We start from the raw sequence: 18,297 nt of genomic DNA, 5'->3' as shown, positions 1-18,297 counted from the left end.
ACTTACTCCAGCGTTTTGACAGCCACTTTTCGCAGTCATCGAGCAAGATACGTTCATGTTTGCTTGTGGGCGCATGTTATCATGCTTGTTAATTTAGTTAATGTGCCTATGTTTACAAGTTTATACTGGCAATAAAACTACTATCCTTACCTTGTATAGCTGCCAACTAATTTGCTATCGCAATCGATGCTTTGCCTTTCTGGCGAAATAAATCTTTGTTTTTATCTCATAAACTACTGTCATCTTGTTTGGGGCACAACGACTTTGAGAAACATTCATAAATTAGATATAATACAGAAAAAATCACAGCATATCCACGAAGTGAATGATGATGAGTGGGCGAAGCACCGGGAGATCATTCGGGTAAACCACAGCTACGGACGAGAGATAACGAGAGCGCGCGTCAGGAACGAGAGAGAAAGAGAGCGTGCGTCGGGAACGAACGCCCTTGTGCAATGCAGCGCCCCTAGCTATGGACGAGAAAGAGAGGGCGCGTCGGGAACGAGAGAAAGAGAACGCGCGTCGGGAACGAGCACCCTTGTGCACCCACCGCAGCGCACCTAGCTAAGGACGAGAGAGAAAAACGCCGGAAGCGTTCTCCGGAAGCCGAAAGGTGGCTTCCAGAAGCGGAACCGGAAACGGAAGCGGAACCGGAAGTGGAACCGGAAGTGGAACCGGAAGCGGAACCGGAAGCGGAAGTCGGCTTCCGCTTATACTATACATATACATATATATATATGCGTATACATACATACATAGCGGTCTCCATGCCAACCAGAGCTGCGGACTTACGCCATCTAGCGAACACTTCATAAAACTACAGGTGGCTACATACGGAGGAAGGACAGACCCACGCCCTAAGGAGCTTCGCCCCTAAAAGGCTATTCGTGCCATTGCGGATGTTCCTTATGGCAGTCACACTGCTCACTTTTTTATGAAATAAATCTAGTGACTCTACCAGATTATTATAGAACAATTCTTATGAAACAGTACCACGCAGGCCTTAGAAGTGAAATTTATGAGCACTGTTTCAAGACTAAAATAACACTCATCGTGTTCAAGCATGGAATATTCCGCGCACGCGCACTAATTACGGGAATGAAATGCTGCGATTTTTTTTGCCGTTTTATTTGAATCAACTAACAATCTGAAAATATTGATTAGGGACCTTCATCGCATGTTTGTACGTTGAGCTCACACTTGTACTATTGTGTTCATACCGCTTTGCCGCTTTTCTAATGCTATTGTTGAACTAACGTCTGTTGTACATTTTTGCTTATACCGGGTGACTTGGCCCATATCATTCGTATTTTTTGCATATTCTAATCTTAGTGCTGATGTTGCGTTTGTTGCGATATAGTGTATTCATTGCCTGCCTTTTATGTTAGACACCATGCATTGTAATTATGTTTCTTGGATCTGTACTAAATTATGTCTGATATTACTGTGTGGTTTATTATGCGCAATTTCTTTATTTTTTTGCGTTAAATGCATATTTGCATTGCTGTATTCGCCTGTATTTGTACATGTATGTATTTGCGCTAGGTGGAGTCAGCTAGCGCAAGACAAGGGTAATTATAGAGATCACAGGGATAGGACTTTGTCCTGCAGTAGACATAATATAGGCTGATGATGATGATTTGCCTGTCCCTGCCATTTGTACTGGGTCATAGTCAAGCCCGTGTAGCGGCGTTTAGGCCATGGCCCTCAGCAACCCGAATGTTAGAATAAAGTTTGATTTGAAAGGCAAAGCTGTTCAATGATAAGAATACGTTGTTCTGCTAGTCTGTGGACTAGAATATTGTGGTCGGTTATATAGTATATAGCCCAGTCATTGCTGTGCGTGGTGCAGCCGAGCGCGGCCACGCTGTGTACTTGGAGGTACGTATTCAAGGTAATCTGAGGTGGGTACAAAGGCTACAAGAGCTCAAATGGCTTGTGGCTTAATGTGCGCTACGTTCTCGTGCACCTAGTGGTGGAGTTTGCGTATTTTCGAGTTTCTGCGACATGTTGAAGTAAAGGCAGGACAATATGTTTGCTCGCCGCTGCTGCCGCTCTTCATTATGCCAGCATTCTGACAGCGAGTGAGAGAGAGAAGAACAAAACTGAGAGAGAGACAAAACTTTATTGAGTGTCCTTGCTGGGGTCAAGGGAGGCGGAGGCCGGGAAACTAGCTCCACCGGAGCCCCCCTTCCTCAGGCGGCGGCCAGCCAGACTGCCCATATTTGGTCCTCCAAGCATGCGCTGAGCAGCACCGCCTCCCACTGCTTGGACATGGTGAATATAGATGTAGGGTTGGTGCTGTGTTGAATGGTGTGTGTCGCTGCGGAACATGCGCGGATAATGTGATCGAGATCAGCACGAGCCGCCCCCCATGCTTTGCATTGTGGTGTGTAAACGTCTGGGTAGATGGGACTGTACAGCGAGGGTGTGGGGAATGTGTCTGTAATAATCGCCATGTTGTCGACTGATGCTTATTGAGTGACTTGTCAGGAGGTGGGTACCTCATTCTTTGCCTTACGGTAATGCACGAGGATTTCACCATATGTGTAAGATCTGTTCATGTTTGCCTGTGCGTGCACGAGCCCATGCTTGTTTAGTTAGTAAGCAAATGAGTGCAATTTATACAGCCGATAAAACTACAAATTTTACTTTGGACAGCTGTATCGTTAGACAGTCTGGTTTTTGCTGTCTAATGATCGATGCTTCACCTCTTGGGCAAAGTTTTTTCATTTAAAGGATTTGCCGCCGTCACCTATCGCGCCGACTTTGTCATCCTCGCCGATGGCATCAAAACACGTAAAGCATGGCAAGGTTCTAAAGCGTTGCACTCAATGTATTGTTCCTCATGTCTGTAACCACTCCTGCTTAAGGCCTCTCTTGAAATAAATAAATAATGCTAGTTCCCAAAAGTTAGCTTCACCACAGCAGTGTCAAGCATATGCATGCCAAGAGTGCAAAGGGGACATAAAATGTGTTTCTTAATTATTATACACCACCATCTCCTGTCACAGCAAGAGCACAAAGACGCCTAATAATTTCACCTTTAAACCTATTTCGCACGTGGTTGTGGGGATTTGATCCCTTGAGAGAGTTAAAGGCATGCATTCCTTTTTTCAGACTGCCCGATTTTTCGCACATTCTCACGGTCCCAAGGGAGTCCGGAAAACCGGATGTTGACTTTATGTGACGATTTGACTACCCTGGCATTCGCTGCGAAGGGTCCAGTTGAGTATAAAGAGGTAGTTTCACCAACTCTTGCCATGGTAATTGTGTACATCACCCTTGTTTGTCGGTCAACAGGTGACTCCCAAAACTAGGTCCATTATTGCCATCGCAAAGGGGTCCCTGTCACTACCAAGATGCACTTGCATGGACCCCTGAGGTTGTCGCATCAACTCCTGCTTTGGGAGTAATACATCCACCTCAATGCTTGTTACGGATTCACCGGTACTGTCATTCCACGAGAGTGTGTGACCACCCAAAAAGGTCCTCCTACGTGCAACGAGCAATACACGTCAAAGTGAGTCAGTTGAGACTACTCTTAAGAAGGCTGATTCACACAAGTAGCCGACACTGGCCGGGACTCACGCTTGTGATAACATTTATGCAATGTGTCCTTTCATCTAGTTCCTCCCATTATCATCCCCCATTGTGACCCTCTTTCTTGCCCTTCCCTTACGTAGAGTAGCACGCCAGATGCTCCATATTCTGGCTGACCTCTCTACATTTTCAAATCAATAAACTACTTCTTCGTCACACAAGTATGCTGGCATTCATCTCATACTTCAAACCATAATTTGTCTGAACATACTCTGTAAACCAACATCTTGTTGACCATTAGTAAAGATTTTGCCCATTTACAAGCATGCTGTTCTCCCATGTACATGACTAATGCAGAGTGCATTCATGCGGTGAATGACTGGGCGTGCTTGCTGCAGTAGTGAATCCCCTTATTGACATTGCCGACGCATGCCTTACTAACCACAGCATAAAGCTGCAATCGCATGGATGCCATTTTTGAGCTACAGTGACAAGCGACAGGTTTTGTCATTGCAGAGGGCGATTCACCGCTGTCGCTTCTTGCGTCACTGGTTTTCGACCAGCCAGTAAATTTCTCTTGTCGCCCGGAAGTCCCACAGTGACTTCCCTTCAAGGATAGCGTGATTGCGCAAGATCCTGGCTGCAACCAGTTCGCCCGCTTCGATCCGAATTCGCTCTTACAACTTGCTCTGTGCCGTGACAGCAAAAAATAAATAGTAAAATCGGCCATCGCTTCGTCTCAAGCTCGGGTCAAACTACAGGTGCTAGGTGCTGTCTTGTCGTTATTGTTGAGATCAATTGTATGTTTTGTTTGAACTCGGAGATCAAGGTGAGAGCTGGAGCCAACGTTTTGACAAGTGGACTTGTCTTCTTCAAGGCAACATATGCTCTCATCGACACAGTATATATAGGTAGGGTTCTTCTAAAGGGGAGAGACTTGGTAAGGCTGATGGGTGAGGTAACGAGCGAGAGTGTTAGTGGTGAGAGTGTAGAATTGAAAAGAACACTAGAATTGAAAAGAAAGTTAACCCTGTTAACTTTCTTCAGTGGCAGTGCATAAGGCCCCCCAAACCTGGTGCAATTCCACAAAAAAATATCTTTTTCCTTTTTATTTTGTGCATTTAGAGTTCCTCAAAGGGAGGCTAAAGAGAAAATTATATTTCACCTGCATTTATTACCCTCTTACATTACCAGAAACACCACTCTTACCGTGAGAAGATGCTTAGCTAAACAGAAAAGGCGCAAGAACTAATTATGGGTGGCGAAGCCGCCTTGGAGTTCCCGCACCAGCTTGCCATGACGTCAGAACTTCAGACGGCGTCTGCTAGGTCTTAGTTAATTTTTTATGGGTAACAATGGAGTACATTAGGTTCCAAAAGAGCCATGACTGAACATGGCAAGTTTCGGAAACTTTCCCTGAACTGAACGCGGTTAAAATAGGAAAGCTGCTTTGGAATTCGTGACATCACACTGATGTACCAGCTTTGCGGTTTCAGCGCGAAATTCAAGAACATTGACCGTCATTTTCTTTTCTGACAAACAAAATATTGTCGCCAAACTAACGAGGGTACAGTTCTCAAACAATGCTTTATCAGTCTCAACTGATTTAGTGTTTTGCTTTAGTGTCCCTTGAATAATTTTATTAGCTACTACCACATCGCTTGGCGTCATTGTTTGATACGATCCAGCCACAACACACAGACTCCACCAGTGGCATCCAGCTGTGTCGGGCCAGGAGCGTGACGTCACGTGGGCAGTGCAGAGGCCTGAAAACGCCTAGCAAGTGTTGGTTAAAACCACGATCTGATTGTGAGGCACACACCACTGTGGATTAATTTTGACCTTCTAGATTTTTTGACATGCACCCAAATGCATCCTAACTCACCTGGGTCCAGGAAGGACTGCAAGGCACTTGGATACTCCTTGCCAAAGTAGGCACCCTCACGAAGATGGCGCAGCGTCAGCGGCACATCCCAAAGCTCCTTACCAGGCCGCAGCGCCTGCCGGGAGACTGCGTGCAGAGGACCCTCGAGCACTTGACGGAGTCCAGTGGGCAGCATTGGGTCACTCTCGTACAGCACCTGCACAGGCCCCGGGCAGCTCCAGTGCCAGTCCCAGGCCACCACCAGCAGACACTTACATGAACAGGTGGATGGTGGGACACAGCTGTACGTAGCTTGGAGCAGAAGTGGTCGTCCCTGAACTGGCCAAGCTGCAACAAGGATGGTCAAACGCAGTGTCCTGTGAACATTTATTATTATAAGCTATTCAGTCATACCAGTCTCACTATTTTTAACTCCCAAGCGACCAATACAGTGGAACCTCGTTGATACAATTCTGCGCAATACGTTTTTGGGATAATGCATTTTGTAAGGAAGATGACGAACGGCGGCGCAGAGTCAGCAGCATCAGCAGCATCAAGCGCGCAGCAGAAGCTTGAGCGAGAGGACTGTGCTCGGTTCATCCTACGACCGGCTCTCACTTCGAACCTCAATAAATCTCCTTTCTAAGTGGTGGAGCTGTGCGGGGTAACGTTCCACTCTACCATCCTGGAACTTAGTTCGCGGATGCTACCCTCTGCCATGCCGGACGCCGACCAGCAGACTCTTCCATCGCCACCCGTCCCTTGCGCTGGCGCCGTTCACCAGCGGGAACCTCCCATCTTCAGCGGAACCGACGACAACGACGTTGAAAAGTGGCTGTCATCCTATGAATGAGTGAGCGTTCACAACAAATGGAATGACTCGGACAAGCTGGCTTACGTATCCTTCTATCTTGAGGGCATCGCCAGTCTATGATTCCGAAATCATGAGAGGGATATCCGACCGTCGTCGGCGTTCAAGACGTCGATTACCGAAGTATTTTACCGACCCGCCGTCAGGAAACTCCGAGCCGAGCAGCGTTTGCGTACACGTGCACAGGACACGGGTAAGACGTTCACCAGCTATATAGAAGACGTTCTCGATTTGTGCCGGCGCGTGAACGCTGCCATGACGGAAGCGGAAAAGATCAAGTACATCATGAAGGGAATCGATAATGACGCGTTCCAGAGGCTTCTGGCCAAGGACCCGCGCGCACTGTTGGCGACGTTATCAGCTTGTGCCAGATCTATGATGAATTGCGTAAGCAGCGAGGTCTGACAAGGCGACATCCCGCATCTAGTGCGGCGTCACTCTGCAGCCTGACCCCCGGCCCTGAACAATCCTCTCTGAAAACCCAAATCAAGGATTTCGTCCGCGAAGAAGTTGCACGACAGCTATCTCTGGTGTCCATCACTCCGGAGTCTGCCAGCAATTTGCTGTCTCCTCTCCGTAATGTGATCCATGAAGAGGTCGCGAAAGCGCTACCAGCTGTACCCCAGCAGGATGCCATGGCAACACTGGTCACTTATGCTGCGGTTGCTGCAATGGCCCCTCGCAGTGCGCCCGTACCACGTTTCCAGCAGCCTGCGCACAGCCCTCCTCCTCCCGTTCCCTGGGCCAGCACTGCCGTCGCTAACCCGTGGCGTACGCCGGACAATCGCCCTATATGCTTTGCATGTAGGTATCCCGGTCACGTCGCAAGGTTCTGCCGCCGCCGATCGCAGGCATTCGATGACGATCGACGAGCGTCCTATGTGCCGCCCGATCCAAATGCGCCTTACGGACCCTTCGATCTATCACCACCTCGCTCCCAGACTGATCGCCGGCCTCGCTTCGAACGCCTCCGGTCACCCTCCCCACGTCGCCGATCGCTTTCCCCTATGCGTCAGCGATCCGTCTCTAACGAAGAGGGAAACTAGGCGATGCAGTTCCTGAGGCAAGAACTGCGCAAGTGTCGACATGCCGAAGTCCTCCTCTTTTACCTGCCAATGTCATTGATGTGTTTGCCGTCACCACCATTGGCAGTGGTGACGGCGATACCTGCTGTACCTAACCACATCTTCCGCACATTGCAGAGCGCCGACAAACAGAGCCTGGATCATCGCGGGATGACCGCGCACGTGCCTTCCGTGAATCTATCTTGAGCTTCGCCCGTCATCGACCGGGACAGTCGCCACCAGGCAGAGACCGCACAACACTGTGCACTTTGACTGAACTGCGCACCTAGTCATCAAGACAGATCACGTGTTGGGTCAACCACGTGTTCGCTCCTGCATATATAAATTCAACGCATTTCCTGGAAGTGGCATTGGCAGTGGTGACGGCGATACCTGCTGTACCTAACCACATCTTCCGCACATTGCAGAGCGCCGACAAACAGAGCCTGGATCATCGCGGGATGACCGCGCACGTGCCTTCCGTGAATCTATCTCGACCTTCGCCCGTCATCGACCGGGACAGTCGCCACCAGGCAGAGACCGCACAACACTGTGCACTTTGACTGAACTGTGCACCTAGTCATCAAGACAAATCACGTGTTGGCTCAACCACGTGTTCGCTCCTGCATATATAAATTCAACGCATTTCCTGGAAGCGGCATTGGCAGTGGTGACGGCGATACCTGCTGTACCTAACCACATCTTCTGCACATTGCAGAGCGCCGACAAACAGAGCCTGGATCATCGCGGGATGACCGCGCACGTGCCTTCCGTGAATCTATCTCGACCTTCGCCCGTCATCGACCGGGACAGTCGCCACCAGGCAGAGACCGCACAACACTGTGCACTTTGACTGAACTGCGCACCTAGTCATCAAGACAAATCACGTGTTGGCTCAACCACGTGCTCGCTCTTGCCAGGCGCGTAGCGAGGGGGGGGGGGGGGGGGCTGATGGGGCTTCACCCCCGCCGCCCGCCCCGAAATTTTTTCGTGCCGGCATGCACCGCCGACCAAAACTACCACCGACGCCGGGAATCATTCTGGATTTTGTCTACAATGTCTTTCACGCTCGAAAAGACATTTTGGCACGAACATAGCGAACTCGGGCTGGATTTCGTAGCAACACTCTTGCACCTGGAGTCACCTAACGCAAACAGCCTTATCTGAGCACAAACTTTCAAGGGCTTTTCGAGAGCGGGCGGGCGCGTTGCGGCATCTCGCAGCGGCCGCGGAATCTACGGAGCGCATGGATTTCAATTCCGAAACTTTATGGGTATAAAGTTCTGATAAACTTTTGACGCGAAAGGTGCACTGACATTTGCAAAGGCGTGGTTTAAAAGATTTTCAATTCTGGAACTCTATGGGGTTAATGCTGTTATAAACTTGGACCAACATGCATGCACTGGAGCCCTCGTGTCCAAGCCGTTCCAGAAATGAAAGCACGCGCTCGCAATCTTCCACACACACGAACATACTAAATATTACCGTGACTGTGAGCTAGCAGCTGATAATTTTCTCCAAACATTTTCAGGAAGCGTGCCCAATATGATCGATCAGCTGGATCAGGGCAGGCAAAGTAAAATATGAGAAAACAGGAGAAATGAAATGGCCTATTATTGAGGAAATTCTTTTTGCGGGCTACAAGGTCTGGCTCTCCGTGGCCACAGGGACAGTGGCCCTATAGATTTAAGCATAGCCCGCGCTGAAAATAAAGGTATTGTCAGAGTGCTTCTTCGCATGCGAGCTGATTGTGGAGATACACATCTGAAGAACCATTTGGAAAGTTGCCTCGTATTTAAGCCCAGATGCACAAAACCAAAATTTAGAAATTCGTGCCGAAATTATCAAAGAAAGCCTAGTTGCAAAAGCAGGCTGCTTCTCCATACTTCCTGACGAAACGACGGACATCGCTGGAATCGAACAGCCTGCTGTTTGTGAAAGGTGCCTAAACAAGGATGCCAACGACCTCGAGGTCGATAACCCAAATCAAGGATTTCGTCCGCGAAGAAGTCGCATGACAGCTGTCTCTGGTGTCCATCACTCCGGAGTCTGCCAGCGCTTTGCCGTCTCTTCTCCGTAATGTGATCCATGATGAGGTCACGAAAGCGCTGCCAGCTGTTCACCAGCAGGATGCCGTGGCTACACCGTTAACTTACGCTGCGGTTGCTGCAATGGCCCCTCGCAGTGCGCCCGTCAGGATGCCGTGGCTACACCGTTAACTTACGCTGCGGTTGCTGCAATGGCCCCTCGCAGTGCGCCCGTACCACGTTTCCAGCAGCCTGCGCACAGCCCTCCTCCTCCCGTTCCCTGGGCCAGCACTGCCGTCGCTAACCCGTGGCGTACGCCGGACAATCGCCCTATATGCTTTGCATGTAGGTATCCCGGTCACGTCGCAAGGTTCTGCCGCCGCCGATCGCAGGCATTCGATGACGATCGACGAGCGTCCTATATGCCGCCCGATCCAAATGCGCCTTACGGACCCTTCGATCCATCACTAGCTCGCTCCCAGACTGATCGCCGCCCTCGCTTCGAACACTTCCGGTCACCCTCCCCACGTCGCCGATCGCTTTCCCCTATGTGTCAGCGACCTATCTCTAACGAAGAGAGAAACTAGACGACGCAGTTCCTGAGGCAAGAACTGCAGAAGTGTCCACCTGCCGAAGTCCTCCTCATTTACCTGCCAATGTCATTGATGTGTTTGTCGAAGATGTCGCTACAGTCGCCCTCGTTGATACCGGTGCCGCTATTTCAGTTATGGATGCCAGGTTTTGCTGCTTGCTTGGTAAAGTGACGACGTCTCTGTCTGGATTGTCGCTTCGAACGTCAAGTGCTCAATCCATTCGCCCTACCGCTGCTTGTACAGCCCGTGTAACCATACAGGACGTTTTATACACGATTGAGTTCATCGTTCTCTCATCGTGCTCCCACGCCGTTATTCTAGGATGGGATTTTCTCTCACGCCACAATGCCATCATCAATTGCGCTCGCGCTGAGATTTAACTTTCCCACCTTGGTGACCTGGCCTCGGTCGATGCTCATCCTGCCGCTAAACTTCTCGTGACAGAAGACACCTATATTCCCCCGTGCTCTTCAGCATTCGTACCAGTCTCGTGTAGTGCTATATCCGACGGAACGGTCTTATTCATGCCCTCTCATCACTTTGTTACCCGAAAAGCGCTTCCTTTGCCCTTTGCAGCTCTTGACCTCGCCGCCGGTGTCAGCACGATGCTCATTTGCAATCATTTTTCATCGCCACTATCACTTCTCCGCCGTGAATGCCTTGGTTATGTCGAGTCGGTTGATTCAACACGAATTGTCTCCGTCCTCGACGACGTGCCTTCTACTGCCGTTAATGAACTAAGTGCCCTCTCCGTAGCTGACTCAGCATGGACAGATGTGTTCAGCCCATTCATCGCCGAAGATCTGACACATTCGCAGCGATCTCAACTTTTCGCAATCCTTCAGCACTTCCGCTGTTCTTTCAACGTTGCGCAAACATCTCTTGGCTGTGCATCGACAGTCGAGCATCACATCGACACTGGCGCTCACTCACCACTGCGACAAAGACCATATCGCGTGTCCGCAACGGAACGTCGCGGCATTGCAGAACAGGTCAATGTCATGCTTCGTCGAGGCATCATTCAGCCATCACAGAGCCCATGGGTCTCTCCTGTGGTACTCGTCAAAAAGGAAGACGGTTCCATCCGCTTCTGTGTTGATTTTAGACGGTTGCACAAGATCACACTGAAGGATGTCTACCCATTACCATGCATCGATGATGCTCTGGACTGTTTGCAGGGAGCAGAGTTCATCGCTGAATTTGCGGTCAGGCTACTGGCAGGTTCCGATGGCAGAGGCCAATCGCCCGAAAACTGCCTTTGTTACACCAGACGGCTTGTATGAATACACCGTCATGCCTTTCGGACTTTGCAACGCACCTGCTACGTTCGAAAGAATGATGGATAATGTTCTGCGTGGCCTCAAATGGAAAATCTGTCTTTGCTATCTTGACGACATTGTGGTGTTCGCCTCTGATTTCGCGACGCACCTGCTCCGCCTCCAGCACGTACTTACTTGCTTGACCAATGCCGGGTTGCAACTTAAACTGAAGAAATGTCGATTTGCTGTTTGCCAGCTCACATTTTTAGGCCCTGTCGTGTCAAAGGAGGGCATTCGCCCAGATCCCGAGAAGCTACGTGCTGTTACTGCATTCCCAAAACCTACCACTATCAAAGAGCTACGCAGTTTCATCGGCCTCTGTTCTTACTTTCGCCGATTCGTTCGAAACTTTGCGTCAGTTATATCACCTCTCACGCAGCTCCGTGGTGGCTCTAGAGATCTCTCATCATGGTCTCCCGAGTGTGACGATGCCTTCACAACCTTACGCCGTCTTCTCACGACGCCACCCATTCTTCGCCATTTTGACCCTCACGCGCCAACCGAAATTCATACTGACGCAAGTGGTGTAGGCCTTGGCGCTGTGTTGGCACGTCAACCTGGCCACACAGAATACGTCGTTGCATACGCGAGTCGCACGTTAACCAAGGCGGAGACCAATTACAGTGTAACAGAAAAGGAGTGTTTGGCCATTGTCTGGGCGCTTGGCAAGTTTCGCCCATATTTATACGGCCGATCTTTTGACGTAGTGACCGACCACCATGCACTATGTTGGCTGTCGACGCTAAAAAACCCATCGGGCCACCTTCCCCGATCACCGCTTCCCCCGAAGGCAAGTCACGACTCCTCCTGCGAGTGCACATTGTCATCTTGAGACTTTGACACTATCGCTGCTGCACAGCGTAATGATCCCTGGACTGCATCTCTGTTCGACCTTCTCTCGGATACGTCAAAAGTTCCAGCATCACGGACGCTTCGGCGCCAAGTTCCTCATTTTGCAATTCGAGACCAGCTACTCTATCGACGCAACTATGCCCCAGAGGGACGCACATGGTTACTCGTCATTCCGAGAACCTTGCAGTCAGAGATCTGCTCCTTGTTCTACGTCGACCCTCAGTGTGACCATGCGGGAGTCTTCAAGACCTACGAAAGACTTCTACACCGCTATTACTGGCGGGGAATGTACAATTTCGTCCGCAACTTCGTCCGCTCTTGTCATGAGTGCCAATGCCGCAAAGCGCCACTGCACAACTCCGCCGGTGAACTCCAGCCTTTACAATGCCCATCCCAACCCTTTGATCGCGTGGGCATAGATCTCTACGGGCCACTTCCGTTGACTCCTACCGGCAACAGGTGGATCATCGTTGCGGTAGACCACTTAACACGTTATGCGGAGACTGCTGCTCTACCAAATGCTACAGCGCAGGAGGTCGCCAATTTCATGCTACGCCGTTTTCTCCTTTGTCATGGAGGTCCACGTGAACTTTTAAGCGACAGAGGCTGCGCCTTCTTATCTGAAGTCATCGAACAACTGCTTGCTGCATGCGCTATTGTTCATCGTAAATGCACAGCCTATCACCCACAGACTAACGGTGCCACGGAACGCTTCAATCGTACTCTTGGTGACATGCTCGCTATGTACGTCTCACCTGATCACTCCAATTGGGACCTAGTTCTTCCGTTTGTCATCTACACTTACAACACCGCGACTCAGGCCACTACAAGATTCTCACCCTTTTACCTTCTTTACAGCCATCATCCTTCGCACACAATCGACACCATCCTGCCCTACCGGCCGGACCCATCCGAATGCCTGCCGATCTCGGAAGCAGCCAGACACGCCGAACAATGTCGCCAGCTGGCCCGCCAATTCACCTCAGACGACCAGAACCATCAAAAAGCCGTTCTCGACGCCCAGAACTTGACTCCTAGTTTTCTCCCGGGCGCCCTTGTCTGGTTGTTAGTGCCACACCGCACGCGTGTGCTTCCTTCAAAACTCCTGCCGAAGTACGACGGCACATACCGCGTTCTCGAGCGAACATCACCCGTTAATTACCCGGTTGAGCCGCTCACGCCGCCGTCCGACATGCGACGTCGGAACCGCGAAGTCGTTCACATTCAGCGTCTCAAGCCGTATCACCATTCTATCATCCTTCCGGACAACTAAGTCGCCAGGATGGCTCCTTTATTTCCGCTGGGCCTTTGTAAGGAAGATGACGAACGGCGACGCAGTCAGCAGCATCGGCAGCATCAAGCGCGCAGCAGAAGCTCGAGCGAGAAGACTGTGCTCGGTTCATCCTACGACCGGCTCTCACTTCGAACCTCAATAAATCTCCTTTATAATATTTTTGTTCTTTTCCCGAAAATACGATTTGGTTGGATAGTACGTTGGATGACATGATTTTCTGATGATACGCTCTATTTTCCGGTTCCCATGAACACCCTATCAACAAGGTTCCACTGTTTTTGGTTCCCCTTCAGTTTCTCATGGCCACTTGCATAGAACATTTGGCTAAAGTCTGTGGGGATCGAGGTGCCTTCACGCGCCTCACCCCTCAGCTCGCGCGTGGCGCTTAGCTCGATCTCCGGGAACCGCCGCCGTAACGGCAACATGGCGGACATGGCTAGCGCGCAGGACCTACTTTCCCATGCAAAGCGTGCTTCTCACCCCCATGATTGGATTTGCCCCGCAAGAACAAGGAGAAGACAGCTAAATCGTCGCAGTGCAGAGAAGGAAGAAGAATAGAACGGCAGAACATCACAACTATCTAAGGCTTTTTGGCGCAGCAGCTTCAACCTGAAGGAGTTGCGGATTAAAGCAAACCCCGATAAGAGACAAAAATAAGCGACACTATGTGTATGCCTATCAGCACAACAATGCAACACTCGCAAAAGTGGATGCTGACAGCAGTAGAATGGAGCCTATACGATTGCCAAGCATTGGCAGGCCAAAGAAAAGCAGAGCTAGCGACTGTCAAAATGCATGTTTATGTTCAAATCTGCTTGAAGTAAAGTGCTTCCTGTGCACATGTGACAGCAACAAGTCACGACACTAGTTCTTCCATTTTGACTAGCTTCTTTGCTTTCACTTTAGCAACGGTGAAATGTGGCGCTGCGGCAATCTGCAGCTCTTCTCTTTTTGAAAGCACCCAGATATGCGAGCTGTACTTCATCACTTGTGGAGAAAAATTCTTCTGCAACTGAAAAAGAATGCTTAGCTATTATCTGGGCCATGGTGAAGCTCTGGCCATACTTGTAAGGCCGCCCATTCAGAGCAGTCAGCAACCACCACTTGCTCTGCTAGCTTTCAAATTTCAAAGACCCTTCAGGTTATCTTGCTTGATAGAGCCCTAGTTCGCAAGCTTTTGATCTTACTATCATTCGCAAGTGAGACTGCAAACACACACATGCCGAGTGTCTTTCACGAGCACAACTGACTTTGGACAGAACGACGCTTTTCTTTTTGCAGTACAGTCGAATGCCGCTACAACAAAATTTCCGCCACAACGAAGATTTTCCGATTCCCTGTCAGCTGCCCATAGAAACTAATACAAAAAAGTCTCTCCATAACGAAGGTGTTTTATTCGATATTTCCGCTTCAACGAACTTTTCGAGAACGAAAGTGGGACTGAATTGAAATTGGAACTGCCGAGTAGTCAAATTACAAGGCCCTTCCAAAGCTGTGACGATCGTATGTCCGCTGGAACGAGGTTTTCGGCAACAAAATCAAGTTCTAAGTACCGATTTACGCCACTGCAATCCATAGCCACGCGTGGTCATCAGGCGCCTGCGCGAGACTGCACGCGATCACCACAATCGCTGCCGTTTTCTGTGGTGTGTCCGGTCGAAATGGCTACGCCAACGAAGAAGCTTAAATTTCTCTCTCCGATGAGAAGGCACATATGATCGCCGAGGCAGGAAGCGGAAGGAAAGAATTTCACAGTTTCGCCCGAAAGGCAAAGCATCGATTGCTATAGCAGATTAGTAGACAGCTTTAAGAACAAAGGATCGTAGTTTTATCGGCCGTATGAACTTGTAAACATTCGCTTACTAACTAAATTACCAAGCACGGTGTCACGCGCGCACAGGTAAACATGAACACATCTCGCTCAATGACCGCGGAAACTCGGTGTCAACACGCTTGAATGAGAAGGCGCGGCAATAGCAGCGAGCGAATTGAGCTCCGTGCCCTCTCTCGTTTCAACGCGAACTAAACGTCGAAAGCACAGCGCACACGACTCTACCAGCACTAGTTGCAGTTTGCCCATACCGCAGATCGCTTTGAAGATGAGACCCGAGCAGGCGCGCACTTCGTGCACGGCGCAGCTTGCTTTCAAGATACGGCGGCCACGCCGCATCCGCTGTTGTCAACATGATGCCAACGTCTCGTCATCTGGGGAAAATGACAACCCCCTAGGCACACTGACTCCGGCGACTGCTTTGAAAGTAATGGATCCCTTTGACCTTATCTTAAAAGTTATCAGAGCCCACCACAATGACATTGCGATGGCTCTTTTAACGGACTGTGAAACTTGCGTAACGCCTTTGCTTGCCGTCTCACAATCCAGGCTGACCGACTTCTGGAAATAAAACTTCCGGTAAGTGCAAGCTTGCCAAATTTTCTGACTTCGTCATTAATATGCCATATTGTTATAATTCAAACCATTTCGTTGCGGCTGTGCATGTGCCGCAAAATGAATAAGCGGTGCGAAATGCATTCTCTTGTTCAACACTTTATTGACCGCCTTCGGTACGTCGCAACCTTTGCCCCCACGCCATCGAGAAGATTTCTTGGACGATGGTTTTGGTTTCGTATGCCGCTTTGCCATTTGGTGTACGTATATACAGTCGAATCTCGTTAATTAGAACACGCTTTATTCGAACTGACGCTGTGGTCCCGTCAAAGTTATGTGTATTCCAATGGGCGAAAACGCCCGGTAGATTGAACGCGAAAGCATTTGTGTTCTCAGCAGCACGCCAAATCACGTGGCGGCGTCTCCGACCAGCATTGCTCCGACACCGCCTGCAAACGCCGCGCCGAGAAAAAAAGAAAAGAAAAAGAAAGAACGATCCACGGTGGAAATTGCACTCTCTCAAATGGCAAGGTCGCCGTTTCTGCGTCGTGCCGGAACACGCGTGTACGTGCCGACGCCAACACTGCGGCGCAGAGGAAAGCAACGACGGAGGCCCAGTCCGGCCAACGAAACTGCCCACGCCAGCCAACGCTCGCTTCAACGGCAGAAAACGAAACTTCGGGGAGCGTGCTAAGCTGGCGCTGGGCCGGGCGGCGCCGGAACGGCGGCAGGCGTGCACGGAGACAGTCGAAGGTCAGAGAGCTACGAAGGAGCGCGAGGGGATCCACAGAAGTGACGGGGTTGCCGAGGCCAAATCGGCTTCCCTGCCGCCCTCCTCCCTCACCTTCGACGGTCCCCGCACGCGCCCGTCGGCTTGTCGGCGCCGCCCGCTCCCTGAAGTTTCGTTTTCTGCCGTTATCGGGAAGCGAGCGTTGGCCGCATTGGGCAGTTCGTGGCCCTCGCTCGCTATGTGCTTGCCTGCCGCGATATTTCACTACTCGCACCGTTCGTACGTTGTGCTGTGGTGCACAAATACGTCAAAAATACGTCCTTCTTTTAATTCGAGCAGACTTTCCGGCCCGTTCGAGTTCTAATTAACGAGATTTGACTGTACATACTAATTTCGCGTCAACGAAGTTCTGCCACAACAAAATTTTTTGCGTGTCCCGTGAATTTCGTTGTAGCGGGATTCGACTGTAACAGCAACAAATTTGGCTAACAGCTCGACGATTTGGAGCAGAACCCTCTCATTGACTACCTAGAAGTTTCGCACGCTTGCTGTTATCGTTTTACTTCCGGAACAGGGTCCTTTACAAGAGAAACTTGAACCCCATCTGTTCAATGTGCTGAGCAAGCTTCGTGAAGAAAGTGCCTGTTATGATGAACTACACTGTAGACCGCTTATAACGTAAGTCGCCGGAGCCGTGAATATCTGCACTATAAGCGGTACTGCACTATAACCAAAACAACGATTTTCAAGCCCTGCACGTATGCAAAACATGTAGACCGAGCATGCAGACACGCTTTGTACTATAGCGCGCACATCGCGATTACGTTTTCGCGAGTGAGCTGGCGAAAACGTAATCGCGATGTAGCCGAAGCTCTTCAATCTTGACAGCTCTGCACCGAGTTAAAACGAAACAACTGTTTGCCGCAACCACTGCGGAAAAAAAGCATGACCGCTATCGACGCGATTATGAACGGCGACTTTACGGTGCTGAAGGCACGTGCCCGACGCACGTACCGAGTCTGGACGAATTAACTACCATTCGCTGCAATAACTAGAGGGGGGGGGGGAGGGGGGGGGGCAGTCAAAACCGCGGTCGCCATCTATGCAATCATCGATGGCGACTACGCAGTTTTTAAGGCACGCGGCCGATGCGCGTACCGAGTAAAAACGAAACTACTGTTCGCTGCAACCGCTGCAGAGAAAACCGCGGCTGCTATCGACGCGATCGTGGATGACGACTACGCAGTTACGAAAGCCCGCGGTCAACGTGGTGTTATGCGCGGTGGTAAACGCTGTGGGGGAGCACACGCTGCCACCTTCTCCCGCGGGCGCTCGCCCGTCGCCGGCGCACGGAGCGCCCGCGACAGCAGCTGGGTGGACATCTCGTGCGCGCACACCGCGCGCTGCGGGAGCCGGGCGAACACGGGAGAAATGCACTTTGCCCTCTCCCGGTTCTCGCTCGCCTCTCGCGACGCGCGTGCCGCGCGGGAAGAGGGAAAGTATCCGGCGGGCGAGGAGGACACTCCCCTCGCGGAAAGGCAAAAAGGCATAAAAGAGCGCGACCGAGAGACCCCCGGGGCTCTCTGACCGTGCTTGACCTACTGCCTGGACGGATTTTTAGCTGCTGAAAGCCGTGAGTGACCTCGTTCGCGTGACTACCACACGCGACAAGGCAAGCCTATTTTATTAGTTGTTATACAGAGCGGACTTCCCTCTACAAGTGTGTTTTTTGCTGACAGCAATAAACGTTCCCC

The 18,297-nt window shown here is 50.6% G+C and overlaps 1 protein-coding gene across 1 annotated transcript in view; it reads right to left on the bottom strand.

Moving 5' to 3' along the window:
* The window catches only part of LOC119451027 (DNA mismatch repair protein Msh6), a 383,914-nt gene that overhangs the window by 206,109 nt on the left and 159,508 nt on the right, over positions 1-18,297 (bottom strand). The window contains exons 14-15 of the mRNA XM_037714459.2: positions 5,684-5,755; positions 5,429-5,624 (exon numbers count right to left, since the gene is read on the bottom strand). Of these exons, the coding sequence (XP_037570387.1) occupies positions 5,429-5,624; positions 5,684-5,755 (268 nt within the window). The remainder of the gene's footprint in view (positions 1-5,428; positions 5,625-5,683; positions 5,756-18,297) is intronic.

The sequence above is a fragment of the Dermacentor silvarum genome, chromosome 4 (genome assembly GCF_013339745.2).
Source record: "Dermacentor silvarum isolate Dsil-2018 chromosome 4, BIME_Dsil_1.4, whole genome shotgun sequence".
Taxonomy (NCBI): Eukaryota; Metazoa; Arthropoda; class Arachnida; order Ixodida; family Ixodidae; genus Dermacentor; species Dermacentor silvarum.
Note: the sequence above shows the minus strand (reverse complement) of the source record. Positions and strands in the feature narration are given on the sequence as shown.